Source organism: Panthera pardus, unplaced genomic scaffold (genome assembly GCF_024362965.1).
Source record: "Panthera pardus isolate Hobbes unplaced genomic scaffold, ASM2436296v1 HiC_scaffold_8, whole genome shotgun sequence".
Taxonomy (NCBI): Eukaryota; Metazoa; Chordata; class Mammalia; order Carnivora; family Felidae; genus Panthera; species Panthera pardus.
Window position 1 is genome coordinate 24,239,159 of NW_026527013.1, and position 24,435 is coordinate 24,263,593.

Consider the following 24,435-nt stretch of genomic DNA (forward strand, 5'->3'; position numbering starts at 1 on the left):
GAAAGGGGACTTACCCCGATACAAGCCTCTCATTTTGTAGATGAGAAAACAGGCTCAGAGAGGAAAAAAAAATCACTTGCCCAAGATTACCTGGTTAATTAGTGACTGAGCCTAGACTAGAACCCACATCCCCAACTGCCTTGGTACTCTCTTTCCTTGCCCACTCAACTCCTTGTAGCCCAGAGCAGACCTGTGGTTCAGATAGCCTTCTAGAAGCTTCTGTTCTGACTTGTCCAGCTGCAGACATACCCTCATGGCTACCTCCTTCCAACAGTTTTTCATTCCAGAGCAAGAAGCAGCCAAGGAACACATGATCTGGTTCACTTACAGAAGCTGCTGCAAATCAGATGCCCAGGGAAGGACATCTTTAGTCAGGAAAAAGATCTTGAGATATTCAAAGGTAAAGAATCTTGTCTTACTAACTGTTAAACTGCAACAAGTAGCACAGTACCTGGCACACAAAAATCCTCAAAAAGCATCAGTGGGGCTGCTTGCAGAACTCAGGGCAGAGCGTTGCATGCCCTGAAGAAGCATCCCAGTCTCTCTCATTATTTAAAATAAAGAAAAGAAAAGAAAAAACTTATCCACTATTCCACAAAATTCACATGATGCCTCCTTACCCAAGTTTATGCTCTCTAATTCTTCCATTTTTGGAGTAGCTTGACCATCATCTTCACTGGTGCCACAGTTACTGGGACCAGTAAGCATATAAAGAAACAGTCTGCACAGGAGAGAGGGGTGCACCCACTCATGACTGAGACCTGGGAAAGAATGCCAGTTCCTTCTCTTTTTAACGTCACCAAGTCCCAATCTTCTCAACTGTACAATGGTTCCAAAGATGATAGCTACCTGGGAAGCTTCTTGAGAAGGTCAAACAAGTCAACAGGTATACAGAGCAACTTGGCCAACTAGGATTAGTTTTTAACTAGGTTTGGTCTTTTGTATTGAAAAGAAGTGTGAAGCTGGGTAGGCAAGAGTCCTGAGACCAACTGTGTGTGTCTTCCATGGGCGTCAAAGAGGAGAATACCACATACACATCACATACTCACTGTCGATGAAGTGGTGTCCTGCCCGGATTCCTCTTCAGGACTAAGGCATTACTTCCTTAGTTGCGAGGGATGTGCCTTCCAAGGTTATGCTCTTCCCAGAGGTTGCTGGGACCCACTTACTTATTGATGAGGGGTAACAAAGGCCCAGCCCTCTCATCTGAATTGGGGTCAACTCCCTCAAAATGGCCACCCCACCTCCATGGGGTGCTGATGGGAAATACTGAGCATCCCTTGCAACTACATTCCAGTTCAACTTCTCCAGTGCCCAGTCCTGCTTCTCTCTCTTCCTGAGATCCCCCTGTCCCAATAAACCTCCTGAATGTTAATCTCACTCTCAGTTTTGCAGGGAACTAAACCAAAGACATTATCATTAGGATAATTCATTGCTCAATAAAAAGTAGTGGCTAATATTCTTATCGTTGAAATGTTTAAGCAATCCACGCTTCTTTTCTATGACAAGAGACTTCCTGAGTCCCTTTACAGGTGACATCCCTTTATGGTTGAGGAAAGTGGCAAAGGTATAAATAACCTAAACAGATCTTTATTTACCATCTAAAAAGTCCTAAGTTATATAGTCTGTTCTCACAATTTTCTTCACCAAGGACTTGGCACTTCTTTAGGTATTCCAATTTTAAAGACATAAAAAAGAGTCACAGAAGATGATAGAATACTCTGTTTATAAACTTTGCATAAAGCAGGGGTGCCTGGGTGGCTTAGTCGGTTAAGCATCTGACTTCAGCTCAGGTCATGATCTCATGGTTCGTGGGTTTGAGCCTCATGTTGGGCTCTGTATGCTGATAGCTCAGAGCCTGGAGCCTGCTTCAGATTCTGTGTCTCCCTCTCTCTCTTCCCCTCCCTCAGTCACACTCTGTCTCTCTCTCTCTAAAAAATTAACAAACATTAAAAAAAACAAACTTTGCACAAAGCTTAGTGTACTGTGAGGAATCATTTTATGTCATCTTAAATGGCCAATCTAATATCCAGTGCTGAGAGAGCACAAGCCCAAGTTTGGGGCTTACAGTAATGATTCAAATCCTACTGAAGGCAGACATATAGCTTCAGTGGGCTACACAAGTGCCACCAGACATGGATGCACAAGACCTGAGATTTGGTCTCCCCTCTGCCAATAACTCCTTCTGGAATCTTGGGCAGGTCATGTGCCTTTGCTGGGCCTGACATCCCTCAGCAGCAAAGCAAGGGGCTTGTATTAAATAAAGTGTAAGGTCCTTGCTAGTAAGAAAAACTTATAATTTCTAAACATTGCAGGGGCTTTCCAGGCAACATAAATAAGTAAGATGTAGAGGGAAAGTGTAATAACAGAGAATAAATTAAAAGTGTCATAAATTCAAATTACCAACTTCCCAAATGTGTATTACAGGAGAGACTATTAAGTGACTAGGAACAGATTTTATAGTTGTATTTTCCTTTTGCAAGATTTCCATCTAAATCATTGCCCATGTCATTGATTATCATTTCCTTAATCTGGAGTGTTGGAATATACAGTTTAGCAATGTTCTGGACAAAGCCATAAGTCAAAGTTAACATTTTAAAAAATTAACCATGCCCAGGTCTCTGCCTTGCATAGCAACATGCTGAAATACCAGCATCTATTAAAAAGAGGTTATTGATGTTGGGGTGACATGCACTGTGATTTGCAGGTGCTCCCCTGACTAACCTCTGGTAGTCATATCTCAGGGTAAAGCTGCCATAATTACCCTGACCAGGAAGAGTTGGTTTAATTGTACTGTTTTTTTTTTTTTTTTTTGATGCATGTTGAACATGACTGTCCTTTAGGGATTTCTGGGTCCCTAGTGTGTGTGAGTTATCATGTGAATTCTACCTCTGAGAAAATAAGGTGTGCTGTCAGCATTATTTTCTTCTTTCAATCCCCTCGCCTTCAAAGTGTGGGTTCTTCAGTAATTCCTTCATTTTCTCTACTTTGAAAATTATACTGCACCTGCTACAGATGCTCCCAAGTACACACCCTAAAGGTTTCTTTTCTCAGTGACTTTTAATGCACTTTTGGTTCAGAAACTTTTGCCTGGGGAATCAATTTCTTCAGTTTCCAAGAGCTGAGGTTTAGTCTGACCTTCACAGGAAAAACTTTTTTTTAAATTTTGTTCATGTTTATTTTTGAGAGAGAGAGAGCATGAGCAGGGGAGGGGCTGAGAGAGAGGGAGACACAGAATCTGAAGCAGGCTCCAGGCTCTGAGCTGTTTGCACAGAGCCCAATGTGGGGGCTCAAACTCACAAACCATGAGATCATGACCTGAACCAAAGTCAGACACTCAACCAACTGAGCCATTCAGGCGCCCCTCACAGGAAAAAGTCTTAAGCATCAGTATTTCCTCAAAGCTTTGACTTTAAGGATACCTACAATTGCAGATGAGTCAGTGAACAACTGCCTGAGGCTCAGTTTCCCCATCTATAAAACGAAAACATACAAACTTGCCCCCAGCCAATCGCAAGGTCAATGGGAAGATCCAGCATGAAGATTACCCCCATAGAAGCACTTTGAGAAGCACCCAGAGCTCTGGCTGGGATTTGTTGTTATTGCTGTTGACTAAACTGATTATCTGCAGTGATTTTAATAAACATATAAAAATGGTGTCTCCAGTTTATGGTCCAAGCCTCACCTCAAAGTAAGCCCAGAGGTCAGAGTTAAAGGTAAATAGAAGAAAGGCAGATTCTACAAAGCAAGCCCCCCTCTCTCCTTAGACCTGAAGTACATCTATGAAAGCTTCTAATTCTCACTGGGGAGCACAGGGGAGGATGCATGCTGCCTTTCCCTTAACAATTTATATTTCAGGGACCAAAAAGAGAAAATGGAATAATATCTAAAAAATAGTCTGATCCTTCTTAGGAGCCTCCTTCAAAATGAGTAAGAGATTACTATATTATTCCATTAAGTTTCCTTTCTCCATCTCCCATTTCCTCAAGCTTTGTCATCCCAGGGCACTCAGGACTCTATTTCCATAATAATAATGATTTAATTTGACAAATATGTTGCATTTCATTCTGTAGGATCTTCAGCCTTTGACAAACATTCACTTTGCTGAAGACTGTCTAAGAGCCACTAATGGAGTGAAACCTGAAAACCCTTCAGAAAAGAATAATGAACCCCACTCTGTCTCCAGGGGGTAACTCAGTAGGTAGATTAGGCTACCTCTAGGTTGATTAAGGGTACACCTCTCTTTTCCATAGAAATATATTGTGTTTGTACAGAGGGGCTGTATGAAGTGGAAGATTAGGTCACAAATCCTCAGGAAAAAGCAAAATATGTTTCTCAGAAGAAACATGCAAGTTACTGCACATTTGGAAAAACAAACAATACTTTACTGGGAGGAAAAAAGAAAAACTCCATATACAAGTTTTATTTACATGATTTCACCGGGCTTCTTGGAACATTTCTAACAAATGGTTAGTTCTCAAATACATTGCACAGGATGCCTCATCACCTCTGACAGTCTATGAGTTACTACAAAGAGTAACGACTCAACTCAAGGCTACCAGAAACTAATTTTCAAATAAGATTTTCTGAGACTGCCTATAGGGATCTGTTGTAACAAAAGTCATTTTTAGCTCATGGGGGATTATAGTGTGAAAGAAAAACAAATGTCAAAATAAATCCCCAAGGAAAGAAAGCACTTCTGTAATAAACCTCAGTCCTACCCTCCAACATTCTGTGCCCTCCGCAGACTCAAAAATATACTTGAGTATTTCTTGTTGTCTGAAACCATGAAGAGTCTGGAAATGTTGGACGTGGCTCAGTCCACATTTCAACAATGTGATGGAATTTATTCACAACTTAATGGAACATCCCAATCTCTACACATCAAGATTGAAAATCCCAAGGCAAACAAAACACCTTGCATTGAGTGTTAAAATAAAACATATTAAATTCTAATGCAATTTTGAACAAATGTGGATTTTTCTTTTAAACCTGTGTTTGGAGAACTTTTCGTATCTTTCCATATGTTGAACAAGATGGCTGAAATGGAGCCTCCCTAAATCACTCTACACTGTGCCTACTGAACAGCCATGAAAAACCAGGAACTGAATAAACGTGTTTTGACAATGATGGATCTCTTAACTCCACTGGTCAGGTTTCTTCTAATGGTAGTACTTAGAAGTGTACCATAACACAGGAACATAGATCACAGTTAGAGTAACAATTTTAAGCTTAGGGAATTGAAAGAGAAATGAACTTAACTCAGTGACTTGGAGAGATGAACATACAGATATGAGGCTTAAAAAATTGCTGCTTAAAACATATGTGTCCCTCTGCAAAGAAACAACTTACTAATGCTTGGGAACTTCATAATGAACTATATGTTTTGCTGAAAGCTATGCATTTTTTGAGGTTTATGTTGTTTGTTACACTTCCTCTGTTAGCTGTTACACTTCCTCTAACTCTAATTGGAGAAGCAAAGTAAAGGAAGTCCCCTTGGAAAAAAGACATGGATGTAGAGGCTCACACAAATTGAAAAATAAAATTGTCTTTCTAGCTTTTTTTTTATTTCTTAGAACTCTACTAAAAGGACAAGAATAAATGGGAACATTCATTTGCTTTTTAAACTCATCACACTTGGGTTTAACCACTGGCAGAGAAGAAACTTTACAGTTCCCTGGGAACCTATAATTTGGAAACGGAAGCACACAAGAACAGACTTTAGTTTTCAGGCAATAAATTGAAGAGAATTCTGCAGACATACAACAGAAAAAAAAACATAAAATATTGGCTTGTGCATTTCTTAGAATGTTAGTTCATTAACTCGATAACTGCACAGGGAAAATTGCAGCCAAAATCTACAAAGATGTCCAATGGGATTTCAAATTGGCATATTTACTCAGCAAGAAATAGCTAGAGGCTGGGGGTATGGGGTGGGAATGCATCCCATTCTGGTAATGACGATTTAGTGTGAATCTCCAGAAAGACACCTTGTTGAAAAATCTCCATGCAATCTCTAAGGGGACACACAGAAGCCCAAAGCCCCAAGGCCAGACATAAATATCATCCTCTACAATCTGTGTCCTGGAGAACAGTTCTACAGAATTGTACAAAAAAATCATGATCTTATATTCACCTTTAACATACAATTCAACATAAACTTGAAAAATGTTTTAATTTTCCTCCTTATTGCCCAATATGTTGTTTAATGTTTTATTGGAAACTTTCGTTTATCGTTGTATGCTCTATATCTGTATTACTCATCAGTATAAAATAGTTGCAAAGGATCTGTTGGACGATACTCCCAATGGTCACTGTCTTCTATGGTTAAAAGCTCATTATCAGTCTCTCTGGGAGAAAGCTCTAGTAACTGAACCCTACATAGATCAGGTACTGTGCAAGGCCCTTTCATAAAGTGTATCTTATTTAACCCACCCAGGGAGGTAGAGACTGTAATTCCCACTTATGGATGAAAAAATGTGAGAGTCAGAGAGGTTCCCAGCCTTACTCCTAAGCTAATAGTAATAAGGGTCGGTATTTGAAAACTGGACAGTTCAGCTTCATGGCTCTTTATCTCTCCCTTCCTGCTCTCCTTGCCAAATTCTCCAAAACATGATTTAAGAAGTTAAATCAAGAACACTCTCTATTCCTATAGATTGTGGGTATTTTCTCCAAGGGGCAATAATTCAAGGTATTCAAGGTATTTTCAGACAAAAAAGGAAAAGGACTCAGGACAAATGCACTAAACTGTCTTCTGTCCTTAATGGATCAAGCTGGGCTAGCTAGGGTGCTGGTCTCTTCACTTGTATCATGAGAAGCCAGTGGGATCAGAATGCAGGGCTGTGCAACAGAGACAACCAGTGGTCAATTCCATTGCACATGTGCTTCAGAGAACCCACAGTGCTTTTTATAAGTGAACTAAACCCATAGATTCCACATAAAAATTTCTATTTTATGGCAATCATAGGGTCTCTCAACCCTAGACCTACCTTTGTGGCAGCATTCAGCCAAAGTTTGGTGGTCTCAATTCCTTTTGATGAGCCATGGGCTCTTGAGTTCTTCACAGTCCCTACCACTCTCTATCACATCCATATACTAGGATGTAATTTTCATTATGTCTATGTCATTGTTTTTTCTTATGTAGGGAAATATTTCTACAAATCCTATCTCTTTTGACAGATTGAACAATTGGCCTCAAGCCCTTACCCTTCCTTGTATCTGCCCCTGTAAAATGTTCTCTTCATGGGGAGAGTACTTCCCCAATCCTTGCTTATTTGCTCAGCCATGTGCCTTGTTTTGGCCAGTGGGGTGGGGTGAAAAAATGTCAGTTTAAGTCTAGGCTTTATGAAACCTTGTATGTTTTTGCTTACTCTCTGTGCCTCTGCTACTATCATCAGAAGAGTTTCTCCTAAGTCACTGACACCCCTTCAGCCTGAGTCTCAGAATAAAAACATGTGGAATGGAACTGCTCCAGCCACCCACAGACCTGCAGTGAGAAAAAGGCGTGCCCACCCAAGTCTACTCTGGAGAAGCTGAGCCACTTAGCCTGAAAAATCTGTGAGAATAACTATTGATGCTTTAAAGTCATGGAGTCTTGGGATGATTTGCTACACAGCATTATTATGGCAGTTGCTAACTGATACATCTCCACCAAAAAGGAAAATTAAAAGGCTGAAAGAATGAGACATAATAATTTTTTCTTACATGTGAACCTGTTTCTTATTTATGCTAATAACCTAGACCCTAAAGGCATCTGAGTTTGCAACTCCTGCCATAAAACTATAAACCTAAGAACTAAAGAAGGTTGGGTTTGTGAAATGTTTCTTAGCATGACTGCATATCTAGATTGGACTAAAATGGCCCAGTTTTTGCCTGTTGCTATTATGTCCTAGTTTGAATATATTCAACTTTGTCTCCAATTTTAATAACAGGCTGAATCTCTTCAATCTCTCCTTTGGAATCTGATCCAACAGCTATTATTGTTGCAGAAAACACTCTACCTGATTATTTCTCTGGATATGATACCTATTTGGTTGGCTGATTCAAGAAGTCAGCATGTCCAACCATTACAAAAAAACTAGTGTAGAAAAAATCAAATTTAGTAGGTGTCAATCCCATAACTACCAACCAATCCACCACCCATGTAACCAACCAAACAAGATCCTAGTTGACAGACACTTATTAAAAGGATTAAGAAGCTAACTCATAAACAGGAAATACTTAAAACAACAGTAACATTAAAAAATCAAATGTCCCAAGAAAGGAAAGTTCTGTCCTCAAAAGGCAGTAATTATTGCATCTGAGTATATCTGCTTAACAATCCAAGAAAGTGGGAGTTTCACTCTCTATTAACCTTAACCAGAGACATTTTCATCAAAATTAATTGTGATTACTTTTTATTGCATTGCAAATGCTATCCTTTATTTGGGGTGGTCAGGAATGCAACTAAGTAATTCCAGACCATGCTATCTTTTATGAATAGGTCTATGAGGTAGTCATCAAGGCCCCTTATAAAAATATTGCTATGCAAAAGTTCATGAGTCAAAACAAGACATTAATTTCCATAACTAGATGTGTCCTTAGAAAAGAAATGACTATAAATAGAAACGACAGCAACTTTGATGCTCAACACGTAACAGAGTAGAACTGTATAAATACCCACATACATCATAGACAATTTCACAAAATGTTCCTTTTACCTTTTCTTCGTTCTCATAATAACAGTTAATCATTAACACTTACTATGAGCATAGATTGTGCCAAGTACAATTCTAAATTCTCTTTATGCATTGACTCTAATCTTCAGAGCAACTCTGGAGTAGATGTAATTGTGATTAGTCCCATTTTACAGATGAGGAGACTGAAGCCAAGGGAGAGTAAGTCATCTGCCCAAGCACATTCAGCTAGTAAATTCTGAAGCTTGGAATAAATCCTGGGTATTCAAGCTCCAAAATCAGTTAAAGAAAGATAGTAATATTTACATCACTGAAAACGACACTCAATTCGTCTGCTATGTTCTGTGCCCTGACTGTACCTTGCTCTACTCAGACTCTATACCTTTGCTGATGGTTCTCTTGCCTGGAGTGCTGTCCCTCCTGCTGCATCCCTCCCATGTCAGACTCATCCAGCTCTAATCCCAACCGCTCCATGAAGACTCTCCACCACTCAACAGTTTTCTTGTTGTCCTCTTACAACTCTTCTCCAGAACTCTCACCATCTAAAGATGGTCAGATTAAGTTTGAGTCCTGGTTCTGCCACTTACTAGCCAAGTAATCTTGGACAAGTTACGTAACCTCTCACCATCCTTCTTCTCAAACATCAAATGGGATAACAGTTAAACCACCATGTAGATGGTTGTAGTGCACTCTATAGTTTTACTGTCCAGCATAACTTCTACCAACACACTCCTTTCTTTTTTGTGGGAAGTCACCTATTCCCACTCTCAGCCCATATGACTTGGGTGTGGCTAACCCCTATCCTCTAAGCTCCAGGTGGTCACATCCTGGCCTTGTCAATATATGCATTCTTTCATTCTTTGAACTTTTGCTAGAACCACTAAGAAATAACTTTTCTCCTCCCCCAAGGTGACTGCGCTCACAATGGAGGCTGGCTGCTGATGGCCATGGTTGGCATCACTGTGGACAGCTTTCCTAAGAATCAAAGCAACAAAGAGCAACTATGAGTAGGGTAGAGATGGATTCCTAATGCCACTGTTGGAATATCTGAATGAAGTCAGGCCTGAAGTCCACCCTTCAGTTAACTGTCCTATTCAGTTAACTGATGCCCTTTTTTGCTTAGTTAAGACTGAGTTGTGTTCCTGTCACTTGCAACTAAGAATCCCAACTAACCCAGCTCATATAAGAATTAAATAGGTGCTATAAAGTACACAGCACAGTACCTAGTATACTGAAAAATTCTATAAATGATAGCTACTACTGTTATGGTTCCTCTACATTAGTTTCTTGAAAGCAGGGAGACCCGGAGTCAGGTATACCTCCACTCTTTTACTAGCATGTCGCTTGATAACTTTTCTGAGATTCCAATTTTACCATATGTAAAATCACTAACACTGTGGTGAAGAAAAACTGAGACTGTATGCCTGGCAATAAAATATTCTACAAATTTTAGTTCTCATTATCTCAGTCTATAGGCTCCAATTTAATATCTCATATGACTGGGGGGGAAACCAAGGTCCAAAATCCTGGGACAAGAACAGGGAGGAAGTTGTGGATTCAAATAAGCTAATGGTCCATGTGAAGGTGGTCCCACGCCTGAACAAAGGACCTGATGTTACTACTGTGCAAACCAAATCAGGTATCCAAACAAAGGGGCTTGACTGAAACCATAAAGGCAGCTCTAGGATACAGAGGAAAAAGAAACTAATATTGACTAAGTAATCTCCACGTGCCATGCTCTGTGCAAGACATTTCCTTGTATTTCCTACCCTAGAATAATTACTTATTTCTCTTTTGGTCAATTAAAAAGATGAACTGTGAGTACATATTGAAACTATCTAACTTCTTCTATCTCCAAGGAGGAAACCTGATATATAACTACAGAAAGACACTAATTAATAAGCAAAATGTAACATGAACTCTGGCCAAGTTGAACTTAAACTACTCTGTTTAAAGCACATTGGAATAAATAAAGGAACTTCAAAGCAAATGCCCTGTTTTAGCCTGAATGTTTTATTGAGCACATGGGGAGAGCTCCTTTGCCAAAAATAGGGATGGTTAATGAGGAAAAATTGGTGTTTTCAGTCAGCCAGTTGGTTTCTCAGATAGGGCTGTCCGTTCAGAGATAACTATATTCCACAGAGAAGACAGAATAATGATCTGCCTCAGAGCCTCAGAGTTTTGAACAAAACAAAACCAGTTTTGTAAACTATCTGAAAGCATCCTTTTTCAAATACCTTCTGTGATAACACGCATACATTACCCTTCTACAAACGCCAAAGCCACTTAAATATAATTCTAAAAGGAGGACGCTTCTATGTTTTAAGCTTAAAAATATAAATGCGGCCCTTACTTTTTAAGGTGAGGTATAGGAACCAAGAGACTCTGTGCAGTATTAGATTTTATAGCATAATCAGCTCTTCTTGGGCACCATTCTGAAAATGATACTCCATAATTGTAAAGACATATTGGGTTCTCTGGGAGTACACGGTTAGTGCTGGACTCAGAGCTAAGGCAAGGCCCCCATTTCTGTGCATATTTTTCCACAGCAAAGGATGCATGTCAGAGGAAGTCAATCTCCAATTATTTAGGTATAAAGAGGAGGAGCCTGAGCTCACCTGCAAGTGCTGTGAGTTATCAGCCATGCTATCTTCTCGCCTGCGGACTTCTTCCAGTAACTGGGCATTCTTCTTCTTTTCCAACTGTTGGTTGTGCTTGAGGTTGGCCACCTTTTTATTCTGATCCTTCATGTGCCTGAGAAAAGTCAGCAGAGTGTGGTTAAATTCAACCACTGGAAGATCATATGTTATCACAACATGAGTACTAAGGATAGAATATATTGACATGGATTCGGGAAAAGGTGGAACTTCAGATTATTCCGAAATTCATTTAACCACAAGTACTTATTGATCACCCACTTAATGCCAAGTGCCAGGATGGCACTGGGGCTGCTGTAGTGAATGAGGTATGTATAGTCTTCACCCAACTCATGGAGCTTTAAGTCTAGTGGGAGGGGCAGACCAGTACCAAGGAGACACAACTTAGGTTTCCTAAGCAGGGGGGTGGAGAGGGGTGATAAATCACATGCTGTGACAGATGATGACGTGCATTGCATGTGTGGACAGGCATTGAGTGGGGGGATGACTTTAGGTACTGTGGCCAGGAAACCTCCCTAAGGTGGTAAAATATTGGGTAAGACTCCAAGGAGCCAGCCAAGAAGTCACCAGTAGAGATGCTCCCCAAATGCAGGGAACAGCAAGTGCAATTCCCAAGGCAAGAAAGGACCAACTACTTCTAAGGACTGGAAGGCTGCAGTGAGGCTAGCCCAGGGCAAGGGTCTGGAAGAGGGGTAGAACCTAGGACTGCAGAGGTAGGCAGGACTCAGGGAATAAAGGGCCCCTGGTCTATGACGGAGAATTTATTTTCTTCTAAGTGGTTGCTCTTCTAATTATTATTATTCTTCTGGATCATGTTCCTATTCTGAGATCATAATCCATTACTTTGATTTTAAAATAACAATTACAAGGTTCCAATCAAATACATTGTCATCACTTAGCTCAAACAGAATAACAATTTGGGTAATCATCATGTTAAGTAAAGCCCTGGTGTTCGGATTAAGAGTTCTTAATGAATCTACAGGATGTCAAAGTGCAAAACCACAAAGTAAGCAAGTGAGTAAAAGACTACAGACAAAGGATGGGTTAAAAAAAAGTGGGGGGAGGAGTTATAGGCTTAATGTGGACTATTTCACCAGCAGCGTTTAGCAAAACATTCCACAGATTTAGGCAACCATGTCCATGGCAGCTGGTATAAATCTAATCTCACACGTGAGGAGGCAGGAGGGCAGTACAGAGGGCTCAGGAGCACTGATTCCAAAAGAGGAGGGTTGCAGAGCAGAATCTTTTGGGATCCTTCCTGACCCCAATTTCTCCTCCCCAGTATTGCTAAGTCAGCTGCTGTCAATGAGCCTGGTTCCCAGAGCAAGCAAGAGAGAATCACTGCTCTGATGGAAATGTGCACAAGATGAGAATAGATGATACACAGCAAACATGTCAAATTGAAACAATTACTAATCAAATGGAAGACACTCTCAATAAGAAACTTTTATTTCTAGTCCTCATAAAATTATATACTCGGCTACTCCCTTCCACTCCAAGAAAATGAAATTCAAGAGAAGTGTTTATTAAGCTGAATGATCTTCTATCAGGAATTCCTACTAATGAAAATATTCTGAACACTGGTCTTTAAGAATATTTACAGTACCAGCTGAAGCAGTGATTTTAGTATTCCTAGTGACACTTATTAAAAGGATTATGGTGAGAGAGAACAGCCATCTACTTGGTCAACATTGGGATTAGATAATTTTTCTCTGATATTTCCTTATTTGTATCCTATACAAATAGGTAAGGTACACATCTGAAACTACCAACTCAAGTCTATATGCTAATCTTCTTTTAGGAAATTATCTTTTGGTTACTATAAAGATGTTGAGAACAACCTCTTGCTTCCTAATTGAACAAGGATATAGTATTTCAAAACTCATCCCAATCTGGGGCAAGCACACTTTCCAGTTCAGGAAATAAGGTCAGTGCCCAGTAATAGGATGTGATAGGTCAGTGTTATTAGAGAGATTGTTTAAGTAGAGGACATTGTTATAAAGAAATACTTTTTATATCTTTAAAGCACACATTTAACTAGAACCAACTGCTAAATGTTTTTTACCCCAAGTACCACTGATAAAGAAAATAGACTATTATCATGAACATCATTTGCATAATGAACTCCCACAAAGTTCTCAGGGCAGTGTGAACATATACAGACCTTACTTTCAGGAATATTTCAGTTTTTTTTTCAATCCAAAAATAAAAAACAAACAAACCCCCAAATCCATGCATCCCTTAAAGCTTTCCTTTTTTTTCTAAATTTTTAAGTTTTTATTTATTTTTGAGAGAGAGACAGAGCAGGAGTAAGGGAGGGCAGAGAGAAAGAGACACACAGAATTCAAAGTAGGCTTCAGGCTCTGAGCTATCCGCATAGACCCTGATGTGGGGTTTGAACTCATGAACCATGAGATCATGACCTGAGTCAAAGTTGGACACCTAACCAACTGAGCCACTCAGGCACCCCTAAAGCTTTCCTGAAATACAAATAAGTGGCTAAGAAAAATGGAAGACTGAAGTCTGGAAATTCAAATGCTGTCTGACTTGGGACATGAATGACTGGAAAAGAAAAACTTGGTTGTGAATGGCACTACTCTGAATTTGGCTATTTGGATGCATGCACAGCAAGGTGATGAAAATTATCATCTTATCTTCGTAGACATGAGCATCAATAGATATGTATAAAGTACACACACTCCCTTGAAGAAGTGCTATGGTTTTCAAATATATTTCTAGCAGCAGAACTCTTTCTTCTAATAAAAGCTTACTTAAAAGCCAAAAAGGAAAAGAAGGATTGCTCTGGTCGAGGTGGGAAAGAGATTAAGAGTGAGCAGAACCTCACCTACTAGACAGTCACTCTCTCAAGTATCCCTCAGAGAAGCCAAGGTTACCTGAAAGAACAGGTTGAAACAGCAATTTATGGGGTAGGAGGAGAGGGAGAGAATTCATGAAATTTAAATATATGAGATCCCCCAATAAAGACAAAATACCCCCACAGAAGCTCACTAGACACTTGCTGAAGGAACAACCAGTGTGATTTTTGCTAGTAATAACTTCAGCATCTCCAAGAATAAAATCTGTAGGTGACTTATCAGTCCTGCATCTCCTACCATCTGCAGAAGAAACCCACATGCATAGATAAACAGGGCTAACCTCCATACAGCTCTCAATTGTACTAAACTAAGGAAGTTAGAACTCCTGGGGTGCAGAATGCAAAGTCCTCTAGCAATACTGTCTGAGAAGAAAGTGCCATTGATACCCACTTCCCAAATTCTCACCCACGAGGCAAATCAGATTCTAAGCCTCTGCCAGAGACTGACCTGCTCCATGTTCGGAAATAAAGTTTCCTAGGGATAAGCTTTTTTTCTTCAGGGAAACACCATTAAAAATATATCCAAGATGCAAATTTTTAAAAAAGCAGTTATGGGGGCACCTGGGTGGCTCAGTCAGTTAAGCGTCCAACTTCAGGTCAGGTCGTGATCTCACGGTTTGTGGGTTTGAGCTCCACGTCGGGCTCTGTGCTGACAGATTTTGTGCCTGCTTCGGATTCGGTGTCTCCTTCTCTCTCTGCCCCTCCCCTGCTCATGGTGTGTCTGTCTCTCTCTCTCAAAAAAAATAATAAACATTAAATAAAAATTTTTTAAAGCAGTTATGGGGGAGGGGTTAGGTTGGTTGGAGAGTACAGTGGTAGGGTCCGTTTAAATTGACTAGTGTCATTAAGCAAGTCATGTCACATCATTAAGGAATTTGGATTAAATAAAAAAAATTCCAATAGGTATCAAGATCAACAATGGCTACTATATTAAGAATGAATATCATAGAGGACAGAATCCTGCTATTTTTCACTAGAACAGTGGATCAAATTAAAATTAAAATTAAAATTAGAAAGTATTCCCTAACTTATTGGTGAGAAAGTGTCAGGCTTTATGGCCTCTAGAATCACATAGCTGGGAGGCAGTGTGGAGCAAGAGGTGCATATGCTACTCTAAGTTCATATGTATATTGTGTATAAAGGAGAAAAATCAAAACTTCTTTTTTTTTAATCTCAGCAGAAACAAGATGCTGGTTTTTTTGTTGTTGTTTTGTTTTTACCTACCTTCTCTCAAACATCTTAAAAGATTGATAATATCCATTGTTGGAGAGGATACCAGAATCTAGCTCTCTCATATGATGTCAGGAGGAGTGTAACTTACAAAAATTGGTTATAAAATTATAAACTAATTTGGCAGTATCCACCAAAGTGTCCATACCTTTTTCCCAAGAAAACCCAATTTAGGAAAGTAGCCTACAAAAATGTCTGCACATACGCATGAATATTTATGCACAAAATTTTCATTACAAAATTTGACATTACACTGTCAAAGTAAAAATTTGAAAACTGCCAAATCATCCATCAGAAGGAAATTGGCTGAAGAAATCAAGCACATTCATATTCTGGAACTCCAAGCTAGCTAAGAAGATTAAGGCAAAACTGAAGTATGGACACAGAAAAACCTTTAAGACATATTGTTAATCAAAAAAGAAAGCAGGCAGCAGAATAATACATATAGTCTGATCTTATTTATGTTAAAATATAAAAGCCTATTTTAATGTTTATTTACACATATCCATGGAAATGGAAACTGCTGCAAACCCCACACCAGTCTGTAAACATTGTACCACTGAGGAACAGAATGGATCAGGGAAGAAGGGGGAGTTCCCATGTGTTACTGTATGCGTGTGTGTGTGTGTAAGTGAGGTATAAATACATATAAGAAAATGCACAGATATTAAGTATAAAAATTGATGATTTTTGACCAATCAAAATATAGAGCATTGCCATCACCCAGCCTCATGTCCCTGACCCCTGAGAGGAAGTAGTCACTATCCCAGATTTCATCTGCATGGATTTGTTTTGTGTGTTCTTGAACTCATATACATGGAATCATACAGTACATGCCCTTTTGTGTCTGACTTCTCTGACTCAGCATAAGGTTTTTGAGGCTTATTCATATTGTGCCTAAGTTCCATCTTATAGCTGAAATCAAGTGGTATTCCATTATATGAACATACTACAGTTTGATTAGCTATTCCCTTGTTAAATGGATATTTGGGCTATTTCCAATTTTTTGCTGTTGAGAATAAGGTTGCAATGAACATTCTTGTACCAATTTTTTGTGGACATATGGTTTCATTTCTCTTGGTTAAATAATAACTAGATGTAGGTATAACTGGGAGTGTAAAATGGTGTAACCTCTATGGAAGACAATTCTGGGATATAAGAATTTTCCAGGAGCCACTGAAGGGCAGGAGCTAGTAGCATAAACTCTGGAGCTAGGTTGCCTTGGTTCTCATCAGAAGTCCACCACTCTCTAGCTGTGTGACTATGAATAAGTTTCTTAACCTCTCTGTACTTCAGCTTCTTCATATATAAAATGGAAATAATTGTAGCTAACTCATAGGGTTACTGTGAAGAGCTAATAGGTTAGTACAGGTAAAATGCTTACAGCAGATTCCAGCATGTTTCCTCTGCTTCATTCTTAGCTCATAATATAAATGTGATCATGTCTTGTGTAATGTCATGAATACATATCTAGTGTCTTACTTCCCACATTGGAATAGCAGCTATTTGAAATGCCTCAAACAATGGACTTTGGAATGCATTATCAAACCCTCTGTGTCATTCATTTAGCTTTCAGTGTGCTTTACTTAATAATAAGATGAGATGCATTCCTGTAAGGCTAACCTAATGGAAGCATTGCAGGAAGGTCACGACAAACATGGGTAAGTGAGCTGGGATCCTGAAGTGACTGCACAAGTAGATGGCCACACACACAATGGAAGCTAACAATGAGTATTGCATGCAGAATTTCTGATAATAACGGCTTTTACTGTAACCACTGAGATGATTCCACTTTTTTAAAGCTTGCAAATACCATTCAGTATTTCGGCATAGCTATACATTTTAGAAAGCTACATAACTATTCCAAAGATATTTTTATAGCACATACAAATGTGCTAAGTGTCATGAGCATGATAGTCCTTCCTGAAAGACAAAGTATCTGGCCAGCTGTGGCTACTTGAATCCAGCTCTCCTCCCAGCAAAGAGCAGCAAGTAGGGCCAAGGTCTTAGGACTTAGCTCCAATATGACTTAACTCCCCCTCTTCTAGAGCCCATATGCACTCTCCTCCCTCCACTGTTGACTTCCCCACCCACACTGGGAAAACCTACAAAGCAGGTCACACAGCAGGAGCTGGTCACCATCAGCAAGAGAAGGATTTGTTTTTCTTGTAGATATTTCACTCTGGAGAAGTTCCGAAGGGCTGACTTCCTTCAACTGTTCTCCCTTATTCTGGCCCCGAAGAACCTCCTCCCTTCAGATATCAGTAGAGCACCACCCTAAGAATGGATGCACCTCAATGGCTGAGTACCTACACTAAAGAGAGCAGATAGTAGGGGACTCCTATGGAAGACCCCAAGGAGAAAGCCAGGTGCTCTCTGATACCCCTTGTCCTCCTCCAGATGCATTTGGTAGGACTGGCATGTACCCACAGGACACTCAAAGGGAAAAGGCTGGCCTGTTTTTCATACTACTCAGGACTCAATGTTTAATCCTGGGGCATCTAAGAACAAGACACTGTTGCTGGTGAGCAAATCATACACAGTTACAAGGGTCACATGACCAAAAAGCCTGGCTCCCATTTACTATTCATCAAACAAATGTCTTGCTGCTTAGCTTCCCATGTAGGTGTCATGACCCAGAGAGCACAGACTGGTCATGTAGGTCTGAGAATGGTAGCCCTGGAGTGATTGTTTTTCTCACTGTCAAGTGATAAATGTGTTGTGATGTTCTACATTACTCTCACTGGAGACTGGACTATATGCTCAGGCTTCTCAGCCCATATGGTCCAAATTGGCATCACCAGGAGAACCCAAAGCAAGGTTGACAGACCCACAAGCATCCCCTACTGCAGGACACCATGGCTCCACCTATCCCATGGTGCTTTGGTGCCCTGCAGGAATGCAGACAGGGAAACCCAGAGTATGCAGACCCTTTGCCTCCATCACTCCTGTTACCACAACACCTCAAGTCACCATTATTTCCTGCCTAGACCATGATGCTCTTCTCTCCTCACTGGTCTCCCTGTTTCTGCTCTTGTGCCCCCTTTAAGTCATTCTCCAGCCAGCAGCGAGAGGGAGTGTTTCAGAACAAGTCAGATGATGTCCTTGCTGATGTACAATCCTCCAACAGTTTCCCATTTCCCAGAGAATAGAAACACACATCTGTGGAACCGACCAGCCTCATCCCACATGATTTTCACCTTTACCCACGGAATCCAAAAGCCAGTCTTCTTTCAGTCCCTCTCACCACGGAGCACAGACATGTGCTGATCTCTCTGTCTGGGGCTCCCCCACCTTTTCCTCTTATAGCCATCACTCCTCCTCTGTGGCTGACTTTGATCCTTCAGATCTCAACTTCAATGTCTTCAGAGTCTTCACAGGGGCCTTTTCTGGGCATCAAATCCAACAATATCCCCTCCCTTCACCAAAACTGCTACAATCACACTCCATGCCCTTCCTCTAGTGCACCCCCCACAACTTGTAATGATACGTTTATTTGCATTTTTCACTGATTACTGACTGTTGCACCACCAGGCAGGCATTACTGTCAGAACAGGGCCAAATCTTGGGGTATTCACAACACTGAAGGAATAACTTCTAACCTCATCCTCCCTGGCCCAGGCTACCCTCACCTCCAAGTTGGGCAATGATGCCAGCTCCAATTGGTCCATCTAATTCATTCTCTATAGGAGAGGGGAAAGAGTATCTGATACACAAACAGAATCACATTTCTCTGCTGCTTAAAACTTCTCATTGGATTTCCACTACCTGTGGAAAAGGTCATGCTTCTTCTCATGACTCCTACTAGGTCTATCTTCTGCCTCTCCAAGTATTATCTCAACCTACTTCCTCTACTCAGCCACACTGACCTTACATTTGCACCCTCAATACACAGAGTTGTAAGATCCTCAGGACCCCTGCACAGCACTTTCCTCTTCTAGAAAGTTCTTCACCTCATTCCCATCTCAGCCCTTATATCACAGGTAATTCATATGTATCCCTATTAGGAGGTCTTCTGGGAAGACTTGGTCAGTCTAGAAAGTTGGATCCTCATATTACAAATTCCCAAAATATGCTGTGCTTGCCTTGCTAAGAACTCAACACATTTCTGATCCTTTAATGTCTTCCCTGTTCTGCTATAAGCACCCTCTTTACAGTGATCACAACCATCTTATTCTCTTCTTAAAGAATCCAGCACAATGCCCACTCTGCTGTCACTAACAGAGTTATTCTGGATTGAATTTAATTCTAAAACCTGCTCCTGTTCATTCAAAGGATGAAACAGGTCCTTTGTGTTGGCTAGGTGTTTTATGTGAACCCATAAAATTATTTAGGAATGTGTATCTAGGGATTTATATGAATTAAGGTTGCCCTCATATTTGTTTCCAGAAAGGCATTTTCTATAAAGAAGAATTCAATTTCATGTAATGAATATCAGCTTATTGTCAATGAGATGGTATCTAGTCAAAGTGAAAAGAAATCAGACTGGACAGCTGATGAATACAACTGGGCATTACTACCTGCCACCAGCACAACAACAACACAGGTTCTCATTCCTATAAATGTATTTTTTTGAAACTAAATCCAAGATCTAAAAATACGTGCCCAAAAGAAATGACCCAGTACAGTATCTCTTTCCTAATTTAATTCATAAGCAACAGATGGCTTTTAAAAGTCTACATGGTTCACAGCAATCTGATGGCCTTTTTTTCATTTATGCTGCTGAGAAAAGCTTTCTGAAGTCTAAAAATAGGGATTAGCAAACTTTTTTCTATCAAGGGCTAGGCTAGTAAATATCTTAGGCTTGGGGAACCATACAGCATCTGTAGAAAGTAACCAACTTTGCTTCAACTTTGTCCTTGTACTATGAAAGCAGCCACAGATAACATACACAAAAATGGGCATGGCTGTGTTCCAATAAAACTTTATTTACATGAACAGGTGGCAGGGCTAGACTTGGCCCATGGGCTAAAGTTTGCTGAACCCTGGTCTAGACATGTTCTAATACTCCTATGTAGTAATGATAAGCACAGGCAGCACATGCGCACATCACTGGAGGTGCTCTAAGCACCTTACACTTATTAGCTCACTTAATACTCACAACAACCCTATTAGGCAGGTCCTTTGATTATTTCTACTACTGATGAGGAAACTCCCCAAAGTTGTAGTGCGAATGAGTGCAGAGGCAGGATTCTCGGTCAGTCTAGCTCCAGAGGCCACCTCCATCCCCTCAATCTCTGTACTATGCCACACAACTGTGGAGAATGTTGCCGAGTTCCTTCATACCACTCTCACTTTCTCTTCTCCCAGGCCGCCCCCAAAAGGTCTAAAGAGTAACAACGGAAATTCTCAGAATACAATCTCTGTTCTGTAGTCCAGCCACTTTAAGGCACACCACTCCCAACTTTATAGGATGCCCTGAGCTGCAACTCGGTTGGCTATTAGAGAACTAGATACACATGAGGTAATTACCCAAGAATATTGGCTCTCTACCAGGGGAGCCTTGGAATGGAAGGTGGAAGCTTAACAGCTTCAAACTTCATGGTGGCAGCAACAGTTACTGAAATGAAGACCCAGCTCCGAAGCAGAGCACAAAACCAACAAGGACGCCATGCAATTTCCCTATTAATTTCCGTTCTCTGAACCCGTTAACCTCAATGTGACCACTTTTTGAACAAATTATTTGGTTTTATGGATGAATCTACAGTAAGAAATGTTTAGTGTATTTCATATCCTGGTACTTCACTGCATCATAATGAGTTTGGCTCTTCCTGTACAGACAGATTTAATCAGAGACAAAGAGTTTAGAGATGATAAAATAAGTGAAGATAAAAGTAGATGCTCAACAAAAAGGGGAACTAAGAAGAAACCAAAAGGGCAAGAACAATAACAGATAACAGGTAACAGATCTTAGGACAGAACTTCTGGAAACATGGGGGCAAACTCAAGTTAGGGCTAAGACATAAGGTTAAAACTCCTCTCCAGTTCCCAACTCATATCTTCTTGCACATCATTTACTTCTCAAATAAAAAAAAAATCTAAACACTTTAAAAATAAAACATTCCTATAATTGCCACAATTCCAGGGAGTATTGTATTCTTCTAAAAGCCTACAACTCCACTGTTAGACACAGGCACATTAGGGCCAATTTGGTAGGGTGTCAGTTGTATTTACAGTTTGGGGTAATATAAAAACATATGGAAACTGTGAAAATTGACCCCCGGGGGGCTAATGTTGGAGGAAACCAACATTCCACAGTCTGGCCAGAGGTTGGGGGCGATTTGCCCAGACAATATACACCCAAAGCAACCTATGAGCACAGGGGCACTTCATGTATGCAAGACCTATTTTTATTGCATCCAATCTGGAATTGGTCTGCAGCAGCCCAGACATAAAACAAAGCAGAGGTATAAGAAGATAAAAATCTTATATGCTGATTTTCCAAATTAAAGTACAGAAATAACGTGTCAGAGTTTATATTATTTCCTACCAGAAATCAATGTTAAAATATTGCCATATAATAAAAACACCCTCTGTTTTTGGATGTCATATTAAGTGCTTAAGAACTATAAAAATATAACCTCAGTTAAACAAAACAACATCCTTACATGGAGAGTATTTTTATCCCCATTTCACAGATGAAGAACCTGAGGTTTAGGCTAACATCATATATCATACAGTTAATAAGTAGAAACCCAGAATTGGAAGGATCATTTCTATGATGCCAAAGCTCATGGTCTTATCTATTATGCTACATGAGAATAATAAAATATTATTGTACATTATTATGAGATCTTTGCCACTAAAGTAAATGGAGCATTCTAGCCAGACCCAGACATTCCTTTTTGAGAGTTACAATCTTTTTTTTCTCTAAGAGGGAGGCAAAGCACTAATCTCAATAAGTAAGTTATACTCTCTTTAGGATCTGGTCCAAGGTATGGCTTATCAGACCATCCCAAAGATAATCCAGACTAACACTAAGTCAGTTTTCCATTGCTGTGCAGCAACTTAACACAAACTTAGCAGCCTAAAACAACACTTATTTATTATCTCACAGCTTCAGTGAGTCAGAAGTCCAGGCACAGCTTGGTTGCTCCCTCTGATTCCAGCCTTACCAGGCTGAAATCAAGATGTTAGCCAGACTGCATTTCTTATCTGTTGGCTTAACTGGAGAAAAATGTGCTTCTAGGCTCATTTGGGTTGTTGGAAGAATCCCTTTTTCTTGCAGCTGAATGAATGAAGTTCCTAGTTATTACTGGCTGTTGGCTGGAATTGGAGACAGCCCTCAGGTTCTAGAAGCTGCTCGTAGTTCCTTGACATGTGGCCCTCTCCATGGGCAGTTCACAGTATGGCTGTTTGATTCTTCAAGGCCAGCAGACAAATCTCTCTCCAGTCTCCTAAGATGGAGTCCTATACAAGGTGAAGTAATCACGGGAGTGCCATCCACCACCTTTGCCTTATAACATACCTTGTCCAAGGGACTGGCACTCACCACCTTTGCCACATTCTATTGGTTAGATTCAAGTAACAAGTCCTGCCCATGAGGGGGATTATACAAGTGGGTGAAAACCACGGAACAGAATAAAAACAAACAACTTTAATTACTTAAAACTTTCTAAACCTTTATTTTATTTTGTTTGTGCTAATCTTTCAAAGTACTTCACAATCTTTTTATTGTCCATTTCAAACTATTTAGCTCAGTATCTATCTAACAGACTTCATTTTTCCATTTCTCAAACTTCTTCCAAACCATATTCACCAGTGCAACCTAAGGCATTTGGAAGGCATAACTTATGGCCAATGAGGGGTTATGGAAATTTATGCATCCTTTTACTTTCCCAAGTATTTATCCCCATGACAACACACTGCAAAAATAAATGCCTGTTCTTTCCACTCTTTTTCTCATAACTCAAATCTCTTCTAACTTAGTCTAATGACAATGAGTAAAACAGAATCACTGGTGGGTGGCAGATGAAATGAAAATCAGTGAAGGATAACGAAGTGGCAGAATTATCGGCAAAGGGGGCATAAGCCACTTCCCCCCAATTACATGAGAAGGCAGAACAAACCACTTCCCCACACAATTGCCTCAGCACAATTAACCACTTCCAAAATCCATCACTATGATGCCACCTGTTTCAATTCCACTCAATGATGTTGTTCTAACTCAGTGGTTTACAACAGTGTTCTGGCAGCACTAGCTCTGGGGGATGTCACTAATTTTTAGAAAAACAAAAACAAACAAACAAAAAAGGGTTAGGACCAAACAAGTCTTGAGGACCTAAATGTAAAAAAAAAATGTGAACAGGTTTCTTATATCGCAGAACTTTCCAGAGCCTTTACTATTGTGAAGTGCACTGTGAATCTCTAAAAAGGAACATGGCAGGATATGTTTATTAATTTGACCCAAACCCTTTTCCTGTCCAAGGATCATCCCACTGAATTATTGCTCTGATGTATAAAGTCCAAGGAATAATAGTGTTAATGAGAGTTTCTCAAGTTTTAGTTATTAGTGTATCATCTCAGTGATTTTTGCTATAACATGCACTACTTGTGCTACTTAATATTTTTCTTTAAATATTTTTACTTTACATACCTTTTAGCCTTAGATTCTTTCTAAGCAAGAATTAATGAAGTCATACGTTTATATTTGATCTGAAAGTTATGGATGTTCTATACAAAGAGGCATAATTAATAACATACGTAAGTGCTCATCTGTACCACATAAAAGCATCCTAATTTTTAAACACATAACTGACAATAACAAAGATTCTCAGGTACCACCAAAGTCATGACTAGAAATGATAGAGACAGCATTTAAGAATGAGGAGGAACAAGAGCTAAATCCCCCTCTTCCTTGTATGGCCGATGAGATTACTGCTCAGAGCAGTTCAGTGACTTACGTGTGCACACGCGCACGCGAGCGCGCGTGCACACACACACACACACACACACACACACTCAGGTAGTACGTCTAAAGCCCTCAGCATACTGAGGG

The 24,435-nt window shown here is 40.0% G+C and overlaps 1 protein-coding gene across 16 annotated transcripts in view; it reads right to left on the bottom strand.

Annotated features, from left to right (window-relative positions):
• The window catches only part of ERC2 (ELKS/RAB6-interacting/CAST family member 2), a 926,312-nt gene that overhangs the window by 416,394 nt on the left and 485,483 nt on the right, over positions 1 to 24,435 (bottom strand). For 12 of the 16 annotated variants that reach the window (XR_008420534.1, XR_008420536.1, XR_008420537.1 and 9 more), the window contains one exon: positions 11,294 to 11,449. Coding sequence is in view for 12 of the 16 variants with exons in the window: in XM_053898033.1 (XP_053754008.1) it covers positions 11,294 to 11,449 (156 nt within the window). In the remaining 4 variants the exon portion in view is untranslated. The remainder of the gene's footprint in view (positions 1 to 11,293; positions 11,450 to 24,435) is intronic. The other 4 variants (XM_019470031.2, XM_053898032.1, XM_053898028.1 and 1 more) reach the window with 1 other exon arrangement.